Here is a 16816-nt window from a genome sequence, read left to right as displayed (position 1 = left end):
GGCCGGAATACCTATTTCCGCCACCGACTTCACCCGTACCAAGCCCTACAGTTTTTAAATAATGTTCAATATGAGAAGAGAATAGAACGTACGATGGAGAGGCTCTTGGTATATATGGTGGAGTTTTATAAGATCTCCCACCCAAAAAGGATTTCTTTTTGACGATTTTTGTGGTAGCAAAAAACCAATTTTTTTTCTTCACTTTTACCCTCACTTCAAACAAATAAAGTTAATATGTTTAGGAAGGTATAAATGTTATTTTCTCGGTCAGAAGCGAAGGCAAAAGTGGAAGAAAAAAAATTTAAAATAACACGTGACTTGCACATGATCGTTGACCGTCAATTTTAACCTCTTTAACTAATGGAATTGGACTTTTTGTCATAAGATGGTAGTTTGATGGAGTCATGAGTCATATTTGGTAGTTCATGAGAGAAAGTGTCAATGCACTATAGTTCATCGAGGCAAAAGATAATTACCCCTTAATATTATGTTTTTTTTTTTTTTTGAATAAAGATCTATTTTTATTGAATTCACTCTGCTAGAGCTAATTGCTCCAGCAAAATAGTTTCACAGATACATTCTGGAGGCTCTCTCCACACAGTAGCAGTCCTCTATTTCATCGCATATCTTGATAAAAGATGTGCCACCTGGTTTGCTGTTCTCTTCACAAAACACATTTTCCACCTGGTAAACACTTGTAACTTCACCTTAATATCAGCCACCATGTGCCCCAACCGACTCCAGTCAGGCTCATCACAGTTGACGGCCTCAATAATACCTTTGGCATCCCCTTCTAGTTGAACATGTGTTAAGCCCAAAGCTGAACACGTATCAATCGCCAAAAGAGCTGCCAATGATTCTGCTGCAGCCGGCGTGAGCTTACCTTGACGCGATATACATCTAGCTTCAATCATACGGCCTTGATAATCACGTATCACAACGCCACAGCCCACGCGTCCAGTAACACTATTAAGGGAAGCATCCCAGTTCGCTTTCGCCCATCCCTGCTCCGGAGCCGTCCATCTAGTCAAAATTCCAGCATCTTGCTCCGGGATAGAAACAGGTCTGCCTACCTGAGCTTCCTGAAATTCCTCAAGTGCCCGATGGGCCATCTGTAGCAGAGTTGTGGGATGAGAAAACGAGCCCCCATGCAGTACGTCATTTCGCCGCATCCAGATACGTCGAGCTAATCCAGCAAACAGGGCCCTCTCCTCTACTGTGCATTTCTGAAACAAATCTGCCACCACTTCCATAAAACTTGGGCCTTCATAATGACTTTTTTGAAATTTTACTGGACCCATACCCCATACGTCCAGTGCAGCAGGACACTCCCATAATACATGGAAACAGGTCTCCACCATAAAGCCACACAGGGGACAGATGGGATCCTGAATGATCTTCCGCTTCAGCAAATTTTCCCGGGTGGGCAGAATGTCGTGACAAGCCCTCCATAGAAAATGTTTTTCTGCATTTGGAGTTGTCAAAGTCCATATTTGCCTCCATACATCAGTGGTTCCCCTGTGAGTAGAGTTCTCGGGCAGATCCAAAACCCCACGCTCAAGTTGCATATGGTACGCACTTTTTACAGAAAACATACCATTTGCCGTCCCACGCCAAATCAAGGTATCTGGCTGATTCGTACTGCTGATTGGGATGGAAAGAATAATTTGGATCTCCTCCGGTGAGAAAAGTCGCTCCAATTTATTCAAATTCCACCCATGCAAACCTTCGTCAATGAGCTCCCGCACCTTTGCATCCGGATGAAGTTCCCGTATGGGAGAGACCACACGGAAAGTAGAGGGGTTTGGGAGCCACCTATCCTTCCAAATACGTGCTGTGGATCCATTCCCAATACGCCAAAATAAACCCTCTTTGAGTACTTCACAGGAACTATGAATACTCCTCCAAGCATATGATGGTCGACCACCCACCCTTAATATTATGTTAGAAGGGAGCGAGAGTATTAGATTAATTTACAAACTGAAAATAAATGTAGGCAAAAACAGCAAATATTATTTCACTCGAGGAATTAATGTAATTTAATAAGAAATTAATGGTGAAAAGAATCAACGGATGACTCCTACCTTTATTACAATTTTATTTTTCGATCAAACGAATTAACCAAATGCCAAACTACAAACATTGATAAATGATAGAATGTGAGGAAAAAAAAAACAGTGACACGGCTTGGAAGCCATGGCCGTCGACTTAAAGCTTCTAGCATTGTGGTAGATCAGCCGGTGGTGGAGGCAGCGTAGATGATGGAGTTGGTCCATTCTCAACTTCAAAAGCCGTGGCCAGCCCCCATGGCAAGTGCACATCCAGATGGCAATGTAATAGCCACATACCTGTACATTATATGTATATTAATGTAAGAAACAAAGATTAATTTAAATAATATATATAAGAGGGATATATATTATATAGTTAAAAGAATAAATACAAACCTGGATTATTTAATTGGAATCTAATGACGGCCCATCCTCCGACAGGAACGGCAATTGTATTACGGGTCTGTGGATTAATGAAGTTGAACTTTTTGGAGTCATTAACGGCGTCATAATTCCCAAACCCTTGAGCCAACACGTGGAAATTGAAGCCGTGAAGGTGTATAGGATGATTTTCCACAGCCAATAATGCCGTGTTCTGCAAGACCATCTCCACCGTTGAATTATACTTAAATTTCTTCACTTTGGTTCCTTTTGGCGCAAATAGCAGTGATTGGTCAAGGCTGATGTTGGGGTTGGTGTAGTCAAACTTCACCGGAGGCACGCTGGGGAAATCAGTGGTGTAGACCCCATCCACGTTGAGAAAGAACGCTTGCAGCATAGACAGACTGCTGTTGCTCGGGAGCACGAACGATTCGTTGTTCATGCTCGCAGAGGCTCGCTGCCCTAAAGGACCTCCACACGTGGCGTTCCCTCCGCACGGCGCGAGGTTGACACCGATGGTGACGAACATATGCTCGTCCACTTGATTCGGCACCGGGAACCAGTGGGGCCCCCCCGCAAGACCGGTAAGATTGGTGTAGAATTTGTTGGCGGTGGGGGTGTCGTTCAAAGCCGGCAGGACAGGCATGAGGGGAGTAGTTGACGTGGAGCCCTCGTAGACGACGATGCCCCTTGTGGTCGTGTTATCGGCCGGCACGCCTGGAGCGCTAAGGTACGGCCTTGCGGCCATGTAGTAAGACCCCACCGGCTGGTTGGCAGCGAGAAGGACGTCGGTGGTTTGGCCGGGAGCCACCACAATTACGTCGGTGACATACGGTTTAGCGTACGAGGCGTCTATAGCGACAACTGTCATATTGTGATTGGCTATCTTGAAGAAGAGCTGGTTATTGAGTGCAGCGTTGATTATACGTAGCTTGTAGGTCTTTCCTTGCACAACCTTCAGCTTATATGTGTCTGCATGCTCAAAATGATATATAGAAATTAACATGATTAATAGAACAAAATATTATGGAAATAAATTTTCTGCAAACCGGTCAGTATATATGAAGAAAATATCTTTTAACTCATTTAATAGGAAAAGAGTAGTCTCCATTTTAAATCCCTTCCATTTCCCCTCGTTAGTATATTTAGAAGGATAGTGTTGTCCAAAAATTTTAACCTCAAAAAAATTTGGACAATTTTACCCTTCTAAATGCACTAATGAGAGAAAATAAAGGGAATTTGAAATGGAGATGATTATTTTCCTTTAAAATAGTGTCAAGTGTATAAACATTTAAAATAGTGGAGGGGTATTTTTGTCTTTTCATTTTTTGAGGGGACAAAAATACCCTTCATTATAACTAAATGGATATTCTCTAATTCAAATGAAATTGAGAAGATCATAATTCCATTAAATAGCCGTTTACTAACTTAAACTAAATTTAATGTTCATTTTTAATGTTTATAGACACTTTGCACTATTTTAAATGGGTTTAAAGATATTTTCTTCAAACTTATTTGAAGGAAATTTCTATCCAAATATTATTAACGATACATGATTTGTTACGTACCATTTTGAGAGCATTGATAAAGATCGCCGGGCTTTCCATTTATTGTGAAAGCGTCGGAAATGTTGGGAGCAGCACCGGTAGCGAGCCCCTCGTTCTCAACATCAACGACATTAGCATTCCACCACTCTCCTGAAATAATAAAGAGATAGATTTTAGTGGCATGCTTCTTACTTTTGAGAGAATAATTAGAAAAGTCAAAGATGATGTACCAAACAAGATGGGAACTTCTTTGTAGGCTTTAGGGAACGGGTAGGAATGACCGGCTCTGGGGTGGATGATGAGTGCGCCGTGGACGGTTGCACGGAGCCAGGATGAGTGAGCATGCCACCAAAGGGTGCCCTCTTGGCCGGTGATTTTAAATTTGTAAGTATAGCTGTTTCCAGGACGTATAGGGCACTGAGTGACATATTCTGGCCCGTCAGCCCAACCGCTTAGTAATTGAAATACACCATGCCTGGAAATACAATATTCATCCGCAATATAAGCATGTGCGAACTAATTAATGACGATAATATCCCAAAATAAAAAATAAAAAATTAATGTAGTTGGTAATCATAATAAGAAAGAGAGTATGAAGTAAAAACGAAATAATTTAATTACTTAAGTTTGCGATTTCAAAATATATGACAAGACACTTTTTACGATTTTATTTAAAAATACAGCAAAACTATAAGGCCAAACGAACTCTTAATAGAAACAACTATACATTTGAAGTAAAGTATAATATTCTGATGCTGAATATATATTTGGATAGAAATACAAATCTTTTAGTTTTTATTGATGTTATGATATTAAGTAAACTTATTATCTTTCATTTTAATTAAATATTTCAAGTGTTGAGTCTCACGTTTACTTAGGTAAAAATTCTAGCCAACATATGAAGGAGACTATTAAAATATTAATTAAATAATTAAATTTAGATTTAACCAAATTTAAAGAAGAGAAAAACCTGAAGTAATGGACTAAGTATTCACTGAATTCTTGTGAAGAAAACGTAATCACTTTATGTTCAATAAGTAAAAAGTAATAACTGGCTGAGGATAAAAAATGTTGAAAATTTGAGATTTGTGAAAGAAAATGCCACCATGTTTTATATATAGTCAAAGACAAACCTATGATTCTAGAGACCAAAGTGAGGATTTACCAGTGAATAGTAATGTTATAGGGTGACTTATTGAATACGTGGACGACAAGGGTATCACCCTCTCGAACACGTATTGTCGGACCAGGGAGGCTTCCATTCACGGCAGTTATCACTTGCTCATTGCATAGCCGCCGAACAGTGAGGTTTTGCACCTGAAACAATGTAAATATATAAGAGATGTTAAAATACGTAAAATTTCAAATATTGTCGAAAACATAAGGGTAATTAATTAATACGTAAAATTTCAAATATTGTTGAAAACATAGGGGGTAAGAGAAGTTAATTACATTGAATGAATGTTCCACTATTGCAGCAGAAGCCAGAGAAGATGCTAAAAGAGCTAAAGCACAAGCTTGCAAAAACACAAAACGTCCCATGCTGAGGACTGGAGAGAAGAAGGCTAGCTAGCTATCAATGGGATGAATGGAGGAACAAAGTAGGAAAGTTTCTACTTATATCAGATGATGAGAAGTTGGTTGTTCTCTAACGAAAATGTTTTTGGGTTGTGTGATATTGTCTCAAGGCAAGGATTGGCTTATATATATAGGGAAAGCCTGAGGGGACTCGCCACGATTGCGTGAAAAGTTAGCTAATAGTTCCCCGTGGGTTTAGATAAGGGTTTTGATGAATTGGAATTTCGTTATCTAACTTCCTTAGTTGGCAACCCAACGTCTCTAAAGAAGCTTAATTATACAAGTCATCACAATTGGAGGTGCAATTTTTACCTTTTCAAGCATTGTGGTTGAAGTCAACAAAAAAGGAAAGAAAAGTAAAAGTAAAAAAGAGTGGCTGAAGTTTTGTTGTTGTTCCTTTAGAAGTTGGTAACAATTACATGGTAGAAGAAGATTTCTCCAGTACTTTATAGTTTATAGCAGAGAACCGCGCTTAATTCATTGTCTTTGACTAATTCATATGATTAGTTTGATTAATTCAAATGGCTTTAGAGTGATGATTACAACACGTTGTTTATTAGGAAATAAATGATTATTATTAAACGTATGTAGAAAAAACAATGGCGATCGAGGCAGGCAGAGATTCCTTTCAATCTTGATACGTAGTCAAATGTAAAAGTCATGCTTTCATAGTTGGCTCCCAACAAATGATATTTCTCTACAGGCATTCATTTTGGGAGCTAAGCTAGCTGTATAATATGGCAACCGGTGAAGGGATAAGTCTCAAGACTTCTGAGACCCCCCCAATATGATGAAATAATGATCAGATAAATATATAGATTTTAGCATTACTCGATATCATGATTAATTCTGGCTCGACTAATTGTCCAAATGATGATCATTTTCAAAACTTCTCGTTTATCATGCATTTATTTTCTTATTAAACTTATGGGAGTTGGAAAATGGTTGAAGCAGAAAATGGTTGTCGTCCAACTGTAAATAGCAAACGAAAGAAAAAGAAGATTATGTACTAACATACAAGTTACAACTACAACTATGAATTAAAATTATTACTTATTATTAAATAATCACTCTCGTATCTTTCATCATTCTTTAAAAAAAAAAAATATATAGTATCTTTTTTCTATTACAAGAAGTATCGGAGTTGGCAAGATCTCATCACAATATATCGATCGATCGATCCCACCAATCACAGATTGGGATTCAGGCTAATTAGGCTGATTCAAAAAAAGAAAAAAGAAAGAAAACAATAATATATAGCATATTGATCGAAGGCACTTATATGTGGATAATATATTTTGAGATTATTAAATTTATACAGCTGTTGTAACTTGTGATGGCTAACACAAAGGAAGCCCTGTCGTCCTCAGTTTGTTATATATATATATCTTTGTCAACGCATGTAGCTCTCCAAATAATCGATCTCATTAATTATATATATACATATATAAATTTGTTTCTAATTAATATTTATTTATTTTCGTGTTCCTGATTTAGAACAAACATTTTGGAGCACGCGCGTAGTTCTGGTCGTTATCGGTTAGGTAACCGTTGACTAAATCTTCTCCAAGTTTCTGTAGACTGTAGCAAAGATAAACTAGTCAGTTGCCTTGGCACTGAAGTTACATGCAATTAGTCATTGAAATGTAGGCATATGGTAATTCAATGAGATAGAATCTTCTACTCATCATAGACTTTACCTCGTCTTTCATCTTTTTTTTTTTTTTTTTTAACCTTAGCTCATCTTTGATCATCTTTCATACGTCATGTCTTTGCTATATGAGATTATTTTGATAAGAAAAGTAATTAATGGTTCTCTTCATTCAAACTTTTAAGAAAAGTAATTAATGGTTCTCTTCATTCAAACTTTATATATATATTTCTTCCGTTTGGTTTACCCGTTCTAAAATGTGCGACTTTTCTTATTTTGTTTAAAAGCACATTTTTAACGTGTAAAATTGCAAGGCTAAATATTGCCCGCATTCTTATAGTTCCACTAATATATATGACATGTCAATGAATTTAAACCCTTTTCTTATGAATCTAACATAAAAAGCTATATATACCTAAACTTTGCATATATATTTCTGTTTTCTGATCCAAGAATTTACATTTTCACATTCGAAGCAAAGCAAATGGTTGAAATAGTTGCACCAGAATTGATTTTAAAAGGGGCGCACACATACACACATATATATATATATATATATATATATAAAGAAAAAAAGTAATTCAACGTTTTCTTTATCCTTTTGTTTTGGTCATAAGTTTCCTGTCACAGTAATCACAGTCTTAACGTTAGTTGCTTCCATGCTGTTTCCGAAGACAAAATCGGCTTTATAGCCAGTAGCCCTAGAAAAATACATCCTCTGACAATTCAAACGTTCTGTGGAAATTAAGAAGAGAGAAAAACAAAAAGTGGGTCATAGCCTTAATACTGTGGGCAATATTTATATATATTTAAAAACTATATATATATATATATATATATAAACATGTCGCACAAGCACAAGGAATAGAGATCGAATTAGTTCAGAAATTGGTAAACCACTTAAATTATAAGTTCCGGTGAGATCAACTGATCTGTCAACATTTGATGAGCACATCATGAACAGTTCAGAAAAATGTTCCGTGGTCTTCTTGGCAATGTCGTTGAAAGAAGCTATACATTTTTGTCACTTTCATCTTTATGTAATTAACTTTGTGCGGGTGATCGATGGTTTGGTCATCGATCGGTGGCCGGATTGCGTATAATTAAATAAAATAAAAAAGAAGAAGACATGATAATGATACTGGAATTAAAATCCACGCACGCAACCCAAAGACTCTTACTAACTCTATACATAGTCTAATAGTAAATGAAGAACTAGTCGCCAAGAAAAAAAAACAAGGAACTAGTCTAAAAGAACCTCATCAATTGGTCAGAATCATCCATATTAGATTTAATTTTTTTTTTTTTGAATTAATTCAACCTAAAAAAGGTTAATTTTATGGGATGAGGCCATTGCTTTGGTGGCTTCAGGTTTTGTGTGTGAACCTGTCTTTTTGTTTTTTGATGCCCAGAGAGTCTTTTAGAAGTTTCTGCTACAGCAATATTTAATTGAGAACAGGACACCAAAGTGAAGACAATGATACAGAAAGTGAGAATACTAGTTCATCAAATTCAAAACCTTTCGAGAAACTGGGAACATTTAATTCAAACCTTCTATAATAAATATGATTGAAAAAAAAAAAAAATTGTAAAGAAAAAAACTCTTTAACCATAAAATATCACTTGATATGTAATACAACTCAAATTTGGTAATTATTCTTAATCAAGTATAAAAAACAGTCTAATCAATAGTTATCAACCTTTTCAAAAAACTTATTGAGTAATTAATTAATAGTTATTGAGTCTAATCAATAGTTATCAACCTTTTCAATATTGTACTTTCCTTACAAAATAAGTAAATCTATAGGTATGAAGATTGTAAGTCATTAAATATTTTAATGAGATGCACATAGTCGGTGGCGGTGCCGTATGGAGACCCACACGTTTGAAGAAAATTGATACCTCACCTTGCCTTGAATCTACTCAGATTTTAAAGATTTGCCTTGAATCTACTCAGATTTTTATTTATTTTTAATTGAAAGGGGAAAAGAGGAAAAGAAAAAAAGAGGTTATAAGGACGGATCTTTTTCATTATTGATCCAATTGGAAGAGAGAATGAGAAATTCAATGGGAATGTTACCAAACACATGATGGGTATCGGCCCATTTAGCTAACAAGTGTGCACAATAATTAGCACATCTGAATACTTTCAAAACTTTCCAGCTTTGAAAGGAAGAGATATCAAGAGTAATATTAGATACAATAGAAAGTAAGCTACCAAGAGGGGAAAAGATGGGGTTGATTCACAACAAAAATCACCAGAAGCACATCATCTTCCAAATTAAAGCAAAACAACCACACTCCGTAAAATAAGTCAGTTGAGAGGCCAAAAGAACTACTGAGGCTTCTCCTAAGAGCACATTAATGGAGTGAAGTTTCTGCGTAGCTGGAAGAATAATATTTCCTAAAGAATCACTGATAACCGCAACTGTCACCGCAAAGTTGTCTCTGATTGTAACATCAAGAGGGAGGGAAGAGTAGCTACACGCTAAGAAGAGAGATGAGAATCCAAGTTTATCTTAAGCTGCAAAATAGCCTTTCTCGGATCACGTTGCAACGCCTCATGAATCAACTTATTCCTGGACTGCCAAATAAAATTCAAAGCGAGAGTTGCAAATAGTTGAAATTTTGACTTTAATGAATCAATAACAACGAAATCCGTCTCCAAAAGGTAGTTCAATCGGCTGTGAACTACGCCTAATGTCACTAATTCGAATTCCTCCTCCCCCTTCCTTTGTGTGGACATGTCAAGAAAAACAACGAAACCCGACAAGCAAAGGCCCAGCACTGGCGCGATTTTCTTGCTTGCTTCCTTAAAATGGGCCAAGCAATAACGTTTGCTTCATTAAATTGGGCCAAGCCTTAGTTATATGATGGGCCTAGTTGTGTTGTCCGAAGTAGAATGCGAACTACGACTACGGCGGTTAAGACATTGTTCACTCTTTGGTGGATCCCTATAAAAGACTTGAATGTTTAAAATAAAAAACATTATTATTATTATTATTATTATTATTTAAAAAAAAAAAAAAAAAAAAAAACCGTGAAACAGCCAAACCTCATCAATTTATAAATCTAAACATTTTTCAATGAAAATGAGGCAGAAACGAAGATGACAATTTTGAGTATATAAAATGTCAAGAATAGAGCGTTACTAAGGCTAGGACTTGGACGATGATTGACGGTGTTAGGTTTTATATTTGTGTTGGTAAAAATCATAAAGGAAATATGGTAAAGTTCTTGGACTTGCTGGAATTCCCGAGTCCTTTGCTATTTGTCTCTAGTCTTAATGAGTTTGAGCCCCAGCATGAGATCCGATGCTACGCAAACTATCGCAACTTTTACTGGGGTTGCCTAGACCATTGGATGGGCTAGGACCCAAAAAAAAACGTCATATATGTCGGACTCGGGACACCCTTCATCTCAACCTAGGGTATATGCAAGGAGCTCTATGTGAGAGGCTTGGGCTACTTTTGAGATTTTATATACATATATAATAAAAATATATCTTTAAAGAAAAATACATAAGAGAATAAAAAAATTGTTAAAGAATATATTAAAAAATTAATTGGTAAAATAAAAAATAAAAATAAAAATATATATACTTTTAAATTAATTATTTTAACTAACCTTTTTAAAGATGCTCACTGTAAAATGTTGACATGGTTGATGAAAGCGTAGTAGTTTTCCCGCCACTCCGGAACGTACCCGTTCCCGCGCGTTGTGTAGATGTAACTGTAAATGTAGTAAAGAAAGTAATCAAAGTATAGTCGTCACAAAACTGTGTTAGGTATTTCCATGTGCGTTGTGTGCATCTCTGCCACGCCTTTATTACCATGGGCAAAACATTTACTCACTAAAGCCATGAATTACATTAATAACCTTGTTATTGCAATTTTGTTTTTACTTTCTTTACACACCCAAAGAAAACAAAGATCTGTCCACAAGGTTTAATATGTTGTGTTCTATGTCTCATAAAGCAGAGATTACTAGTTCGAATTTCTCATTCTCCTTTTTATTGTATAAACATGTAAATAAAAAAAAAAACTAAGAAAACTAAGATCTCTTATCTTCTCTCCATATATATATATATATATATATATATATATAATGGAAAATGGTAGCATACTTTCATAATTAATTAATTATTTTTTATTTTTTTTAACATGCCAATACTATATTAACACAACAAAATTTGTTCATAAGTTAGTTGGCAACCTCAACCAAACTTTTAAGGGTCATCGCACCATCACAAAATCTTTGAAGTGGTCACAACCACCAAGTCGAGTGACCTCAATTACTCTTACATGGTGGTGGTTAAAGGTATAGTAGACCAAGAGGTGGAGTGCAAAATTTTTTTGCCGGCACTATCATGTTAGGAAATAGGAAGTAAGGAAAAAAGGGGATAAGACGAAAATATGAATAGCATTGCTCTTTATGGTAATTAGGGCATCTTCAGCAAATGCTCTAAAAGACTGATAAATATTATATTTTGAAGAAATTGGTGAGTCTAACTCATCTTATAAAACAAGTTCAATAAAAGAGGGTTGCACATTCCTTATAAACATGCTCAAGATCTTATTCACATGCAATGTGAGATTATTTCTCAACACCCTCATTCACATACAGGCCGGTATTTTTCCTGATCATTGTCACGGGGTAAATAATGTGGCTCCATTCATCATGTGGTAGGCTCTGATATCATGAAGAAATTCATGAGTCTAACTCATTTTATAAAATCAGTTCAATAAGAGAGAATTGTTAATTCCTTATAAACCTATCCAAAATCTTGTTTACAGGTAATGTGAGATTATTTTTTAACATATTTAACTATTATCAACCATTTTTTTCCCTTCAACAAAATAGTCATTCTAAAATTTAGCTGTAGTACATTTTACAATTATTTTAATAATTTCTCTCCCGTCTCTCCCTCTCATTATTTCTTAACAAACAATAAAAATAATATTTAAAGAAAATAAAGAATTGAAAGAGTTTATATATAAAAAAAAAATTAATAGTTGAAAAAATATTTTGAGTAGAAAATAGTTGCTACTACTGAAAATACTCGGTAAATTCAGTTTTGGTGTCGATGAATTTGAAACAAAAGGGCAAATAGTAATTTGATCAGGGACGCGGTAGTCATTTAAGAAAAAGCCACTATGGTAAAGTAAAACTGACAACAGGGAAATCCCGAAACACTTGCCCTATAAATCTCGTTCACAGTCTCTGTTGGAAGACACTTGCAGTTAATTCCGGTAGGTACTAGTCCTGAGGATTCCACACACAGACGCATAAAGAGAAAGCGAGAGAGGAAGATGGAAGTGGAGGACGCAACGGTGGTCGACGGAGGCGACGAGATGGACGTCGGAGGAGACGGTGGGAGCGGCGACGAGGCGGTGGTGGTTGTGGGCGGAGGAGGCGCGCAAGGGGGCAGAGACAGGGTGAAGGGACCGTGGTCTCCCGAGGAGGACGCGGTACTGAGTCGGCTGGTGAGCAAGTTCGGGGCGAGAAATTGGAGCCTAATCGCCCGCGGAATCGCCGGCCGATCCGGCAAGTCTTGCCGGCTCCGGTGGTGTAATCAGCTCGACCCTGCCGTGAAGCGCAAGCCCTTTACTGGTGTAGTACACATTGCTTGATCTCAAACCCTTTATTTTATGTTATATTTTTTCATTTCAGTCTCTTGTTTTGATTGATTTAGAATGTGGTTGTGTTTTGTTATTGATTATTTGATTTTTCGTTTGTTGTAAATTGAGGATTAGACACCATTTTGATCGCTTTCTGGGTCTTCAAACATTAGGTTATGCATGTTAGTCTTAGTTTAAAAATAGAAGTCTACTTTTGCAACCAATTGGGGATTTTGAGGCTTAAATTTGAACCCAGCAATATTGAAGATTTGAATAGAAGTATGATGTGCCTTTTAGAGGAGATGAATAGAGTGAACCATCAATTCATTGAAATTAGATTCTTTGTTTACTAATAAGATCATCCTGGCTTGATTAGCAGCACTTAACTTATCAGAATTTTGATAATTGGAAAAATATAAATTTGAGACATTATATTCTCATGAATCGTTATTACATGAAACCTTGGTATCTCTATTTTGTGAATTGGGGTGGACTGTAGTCTACATTACCCAAAATGCCCCAGAATATATAATATGTTGGTACATCAAGAGGATTCTGGAGTATGTCATGACAGAGCTACTCTGAGAGGTTGGATTTGAATTTTTTTGGAACTGTTGGAGGTTTCCTGGCCAGGCTTAGCCTTCTGCTGAATTGGTCCATGTCTCCCCAATCAATGTTCTTAAATAGTTTGGCAGGCCCCAAGGCTCGCATGCTGCATTCTACAGCCAATAATATGTTCTTGTCACCCTCTTTACATCAAAGCATTCGTTCAGTTACTTATGCTGTATATTGAATTTTATAATCTCATTGTTTGTGTCAATGAACGGCTATAATTTTGTAATGAATGATGGCATGGGACCCTCATTTGTTGAGATACCATACTATAATGTAATGAATAATGGCATGGGATCTCTTGTTTATGAACCTCATGATATCCACAGAAATTCACCCAAAATCTGCCCTCAGTGTGGGAGTTTGCTTGTATAGCTACTACTTACTACCCTCACCTTAAGGCTTAAGCGATTATGAGAATTGGCATACAATGGTCACACTTTTTCATCTTTATATGCATATATGTACTGTGCAAATGGTTGTTTCCAATTTCATGCTATTGACAAATATGGGAAACTTGCATTTATACTGATGTTTGATGGCAATGGAATCCCAATCAGATTTTTACATGCTGTCTGGTAGTAACAGGCATGCATCTTGCAATAATGGGAAAATGTTGTTGTTTGTATTTTTAGTCATAGAATGTACATGTAGACATACAACAGTTTTCAGTATGTCATTAATAAATGTTGAATTAGTGTATATTGTCCTTCTTGAAGAACAAGGCTAACAAAACTAAAGTTGTTTCAGATGAGGAGGATCGTATCATAGTTGCAGCGCATGCAATTCATGGAAACAAATGGGCAGCAATCGCAAGGCTTTTACCGGGAAGAACAGATAATGCTATCAAGAACCACTGGAATTCTACCCTAAAGCGTCAGTGCGTGGAGTTTGGCAAGATTAAGTTAGAATCTAGTATGCTTGATGATGTTAGCTTAGACAAAACCAAGGCATCATCTGAAGAAACCCTGTCATTTGGGGATGTCAATTCATTCAAATCCTTCGAAGGGAGAGATATAAGCTCTTTAGAGAATATGGATGAGCAGAATGAAGACAAGCTGCCAATAGAGGGTCATTTTTGCCAGGAAGCCAAAGACAAGCCTACTCTTTTTCGACCCGTGGCACGTGTTAGTGCTTTTAGTGTATATAACCCTTCAGATAGCTTAGATCCTGCATCTTCTTTCCCAACGCCAGTTCCAATGCAAGGACCTCTGATTCAAGCATCAAAACCAGATGTTGAGATTTGCAAGTTATTTGAAGGAGTCTATGGTGAGCAGTTGGTGCCTCATAATTGTGGCCATGGTTGTTGCGGGAAAGAAAGTGATAGAAATCCTGGAAGTTCTTTGTTGGGGCCAGAATTTGTTGAATTTTCAGAGCCTCCATCCTTCCCAAGTTTTGAATTGGCTGCAATAGCCACAGATATAAGTAACCTTGCTTGGCTTAAAAGTGGGTTAGAGAATAGCAGTGTCAGAGCGATGGGTGATGCAGCCGGCAGAATTGTATCTCATGGATCTCAAGTGCAAATGGGGATTTTTGAAGAGACTAGAGTGAATGACCATTTTTGTTTTGATGAGGGGAACAACAGGTTAATGGGCATGAAGACCAATGTACTATCGACGTAGACTGGTAAGAAACCATTTTCTTTTTTGCGAGTTGAAGTTGAGGGGATTGGATTAAATTCAATGATTATATCTCCATGTTAAAAGGTGACTTCACAAGGTAACAGATCTAGAAGAAAATTTGTTTAACTGTGATCTTTGTGGTAGTATTGTGTGATCGGCCATTTAAATTTTCCCACCAGAAGACTTACCTAAGAAACATTATAAATCATGGATTATAGAAAAGAGAAGAAATCAATTAGAAGTTTTCCAGTGGTCCTTCTATTAGCTTGGGCGCCTTTTACCATTATTCTTAATGATTAGTTTCTTGGTATGTTGCAGGAGGCAAACTTTAGTAGAGAACTTGGCAATCTATCTTTGCATTAGTAGCGCTCGGTAGCGTGTACTTGGAGTTGGCTATAAATAACTTGGAGCAACTTTTTTCAGTCAAGCAAAGCTTGTCCAAGTATCTGGATTCAGCTATACTTATCTTGTTGAAAATTTCCCCTCCTCCTCTCTGCATCAAGTTTTGGCAAGATCATGGCCTCACAGTTTGGAATCAACGGCCTGGATTGGCTGAACTCGACTTTGGGAACTCCAAGAGGAACTGAATCCACAGTGCCGAATTGCAATTTCCAGTCCCTGCACTTCTGACTCCCAGAAGTACTGGAAACCTTTTGTCATCAATTTCAAAAATTTAATTCTGGATGTTTAATATGCATCCCCATGCGTCATAAACGTTCCCTCTTCCCCGGCACCCCCCTCGGCCGCCACCTCCTCTTTTTCTATGCCATCTTGTTGTGCTCTTCTAGCGACGTCTTTTTGGTATGTTTAATATATATATAAAGGGTAGGTGGATGTGGTTAATCACCACCTCCACCCCTGCTCGTGTTATGCATTGTGCCACCCGAAACAAGGGCGGTTGGCAGGTGGGCAATGCGGGCCGGTTATTAACCGGCCTGCGTGAACAGTCAAATTGGTTTGTCTAGGGAAGAAAAAAACTCCAGCAACTAGACACCATCAAAGTGGTCCAAAAGCCCGGCTCACTCCCACATAATTTAGTTGCTAATAAGTATCTCATGGACAACATTCCTTTTTACTATTGTTCTGTCACCGTCGTGGTTCCCATTTGATACTCAGTGAGCCAGTAAGACGGTAAGATGTTGTTCTGTCTACAGTTGCGTTTGTAGTATGCAATAATATGCTTGCAGGACGGAATCGAAGGGGTCTAGGGGGTCGACGGCATCATTGTGAGATAATTGTCACGACAAGCATATATATATATATATATATATGCTTGTCGTATATATATATAGAGCCAACAAAAACTAGGTTGGGCCCATATTTACCCAAACCTCATATGAAAAAAAGAAAGTAAACAATCCAAAATTAAAACCCAAACAATTGCGAACAGCCCAAAAATTCAACCCATCTAATACCCATTTAACTCGAAACTCATTTGCTACACAATATTTGTTTTTTAGGAAAAAAAAATGACAGCAACGCAGTAACAGCCAAAAAAACCTCCTATATTTTTGCAACATAGCAACACACTTTCTCGAGGATCGTGCTAGTGTTTTTGTATTTTCAACATCAAAGCATGCTCTTATTTATTTTGTTACTCTTGTCTTTTGTGACGAGGAATATGTATATGCACTTTTTCAGTGCTTACTTTCAATGGTAATTTTTTTTTTTTTTTTTTTTACGTGAAAGTTAAAGTTATTATTGAATTTTAATTGAATTATTATTAAATTTGAATTCAAAAGTAATTTTTACT

The 16816-nt window shown here is 37.0% G+C and overlaps 2 protein-coding genes across 2 annotated transcripts; one reads left to right on the top strand and one right to left on the bottom strand.

Annotated features, from left to right (window-relative positions):
- Window positions 1–2021: 2021 nt before the first annotated feature.
- LOC132191931 (laccase-7) lies at window positions 2022–5632 on the bottom strand. The gene is made up of 6 exons (XM_059607068.2): window positions 5432–5632; window positions 5145–5296; window positions 4210–4454; window positions 4001–4129; window positions 2448–3404; window positions 2022–2348 (listed from the first exon to the last, which is right to left on the bottom strand). The coding sequence occupies exons 1-6, from the start codon at window positions 5519–5521 to the stop codon at window positions 2218–2220; spliced, it is 1704 nt and encodes a 567-aa protein (XP_059463051.1). The 5' UTR covers window positions 5522–5632; the 3' UTR covers window positions 2022–2217.
- A 6768-nt stretch (window positions 5633–12400) lies between these two features.
- Window positions 12401–15928, top strand: MYB1 (myb domain protein 1). The gene is made up of 3 exons (XM_059607069.2): window positions 12401–12821; window positions 14192–15067; window positions 15382–15928. The coding sequence occupies exons 1-2, from the start codon at window positions 12521–12523 to the stop codon at window positions 15061–15063; spliced, it is 1173 nt and encodes a 390-aa protein (XP_059463052.1). The 5' UTR covers window positions 12401–12520; the 3' UTR covers window positions 15064–15067; window positions 15382–15928.
- Window positions 15929–16816: the final 888 nt, after the last annotated feature.

This window comes from Corylus avellana, chromosome 10, assembly GCF_965113065.1.
Source record: "Corylus avellana chromosome 10, dhCorAvel1.hap1.2, whole genome shotgun sequence".
Lineage (NCBI taxonomy): Eukaryota > Viridiplantae > Streptophyta > Magnoliopsida > Fagales > Betulaceae > Corylus > Corylus avellana.
The sequence above is the reverse complement of the archived record's forward strand: the minus strand, read 5'-3'. Positions and strand labels throughout refer to the sequence as shown.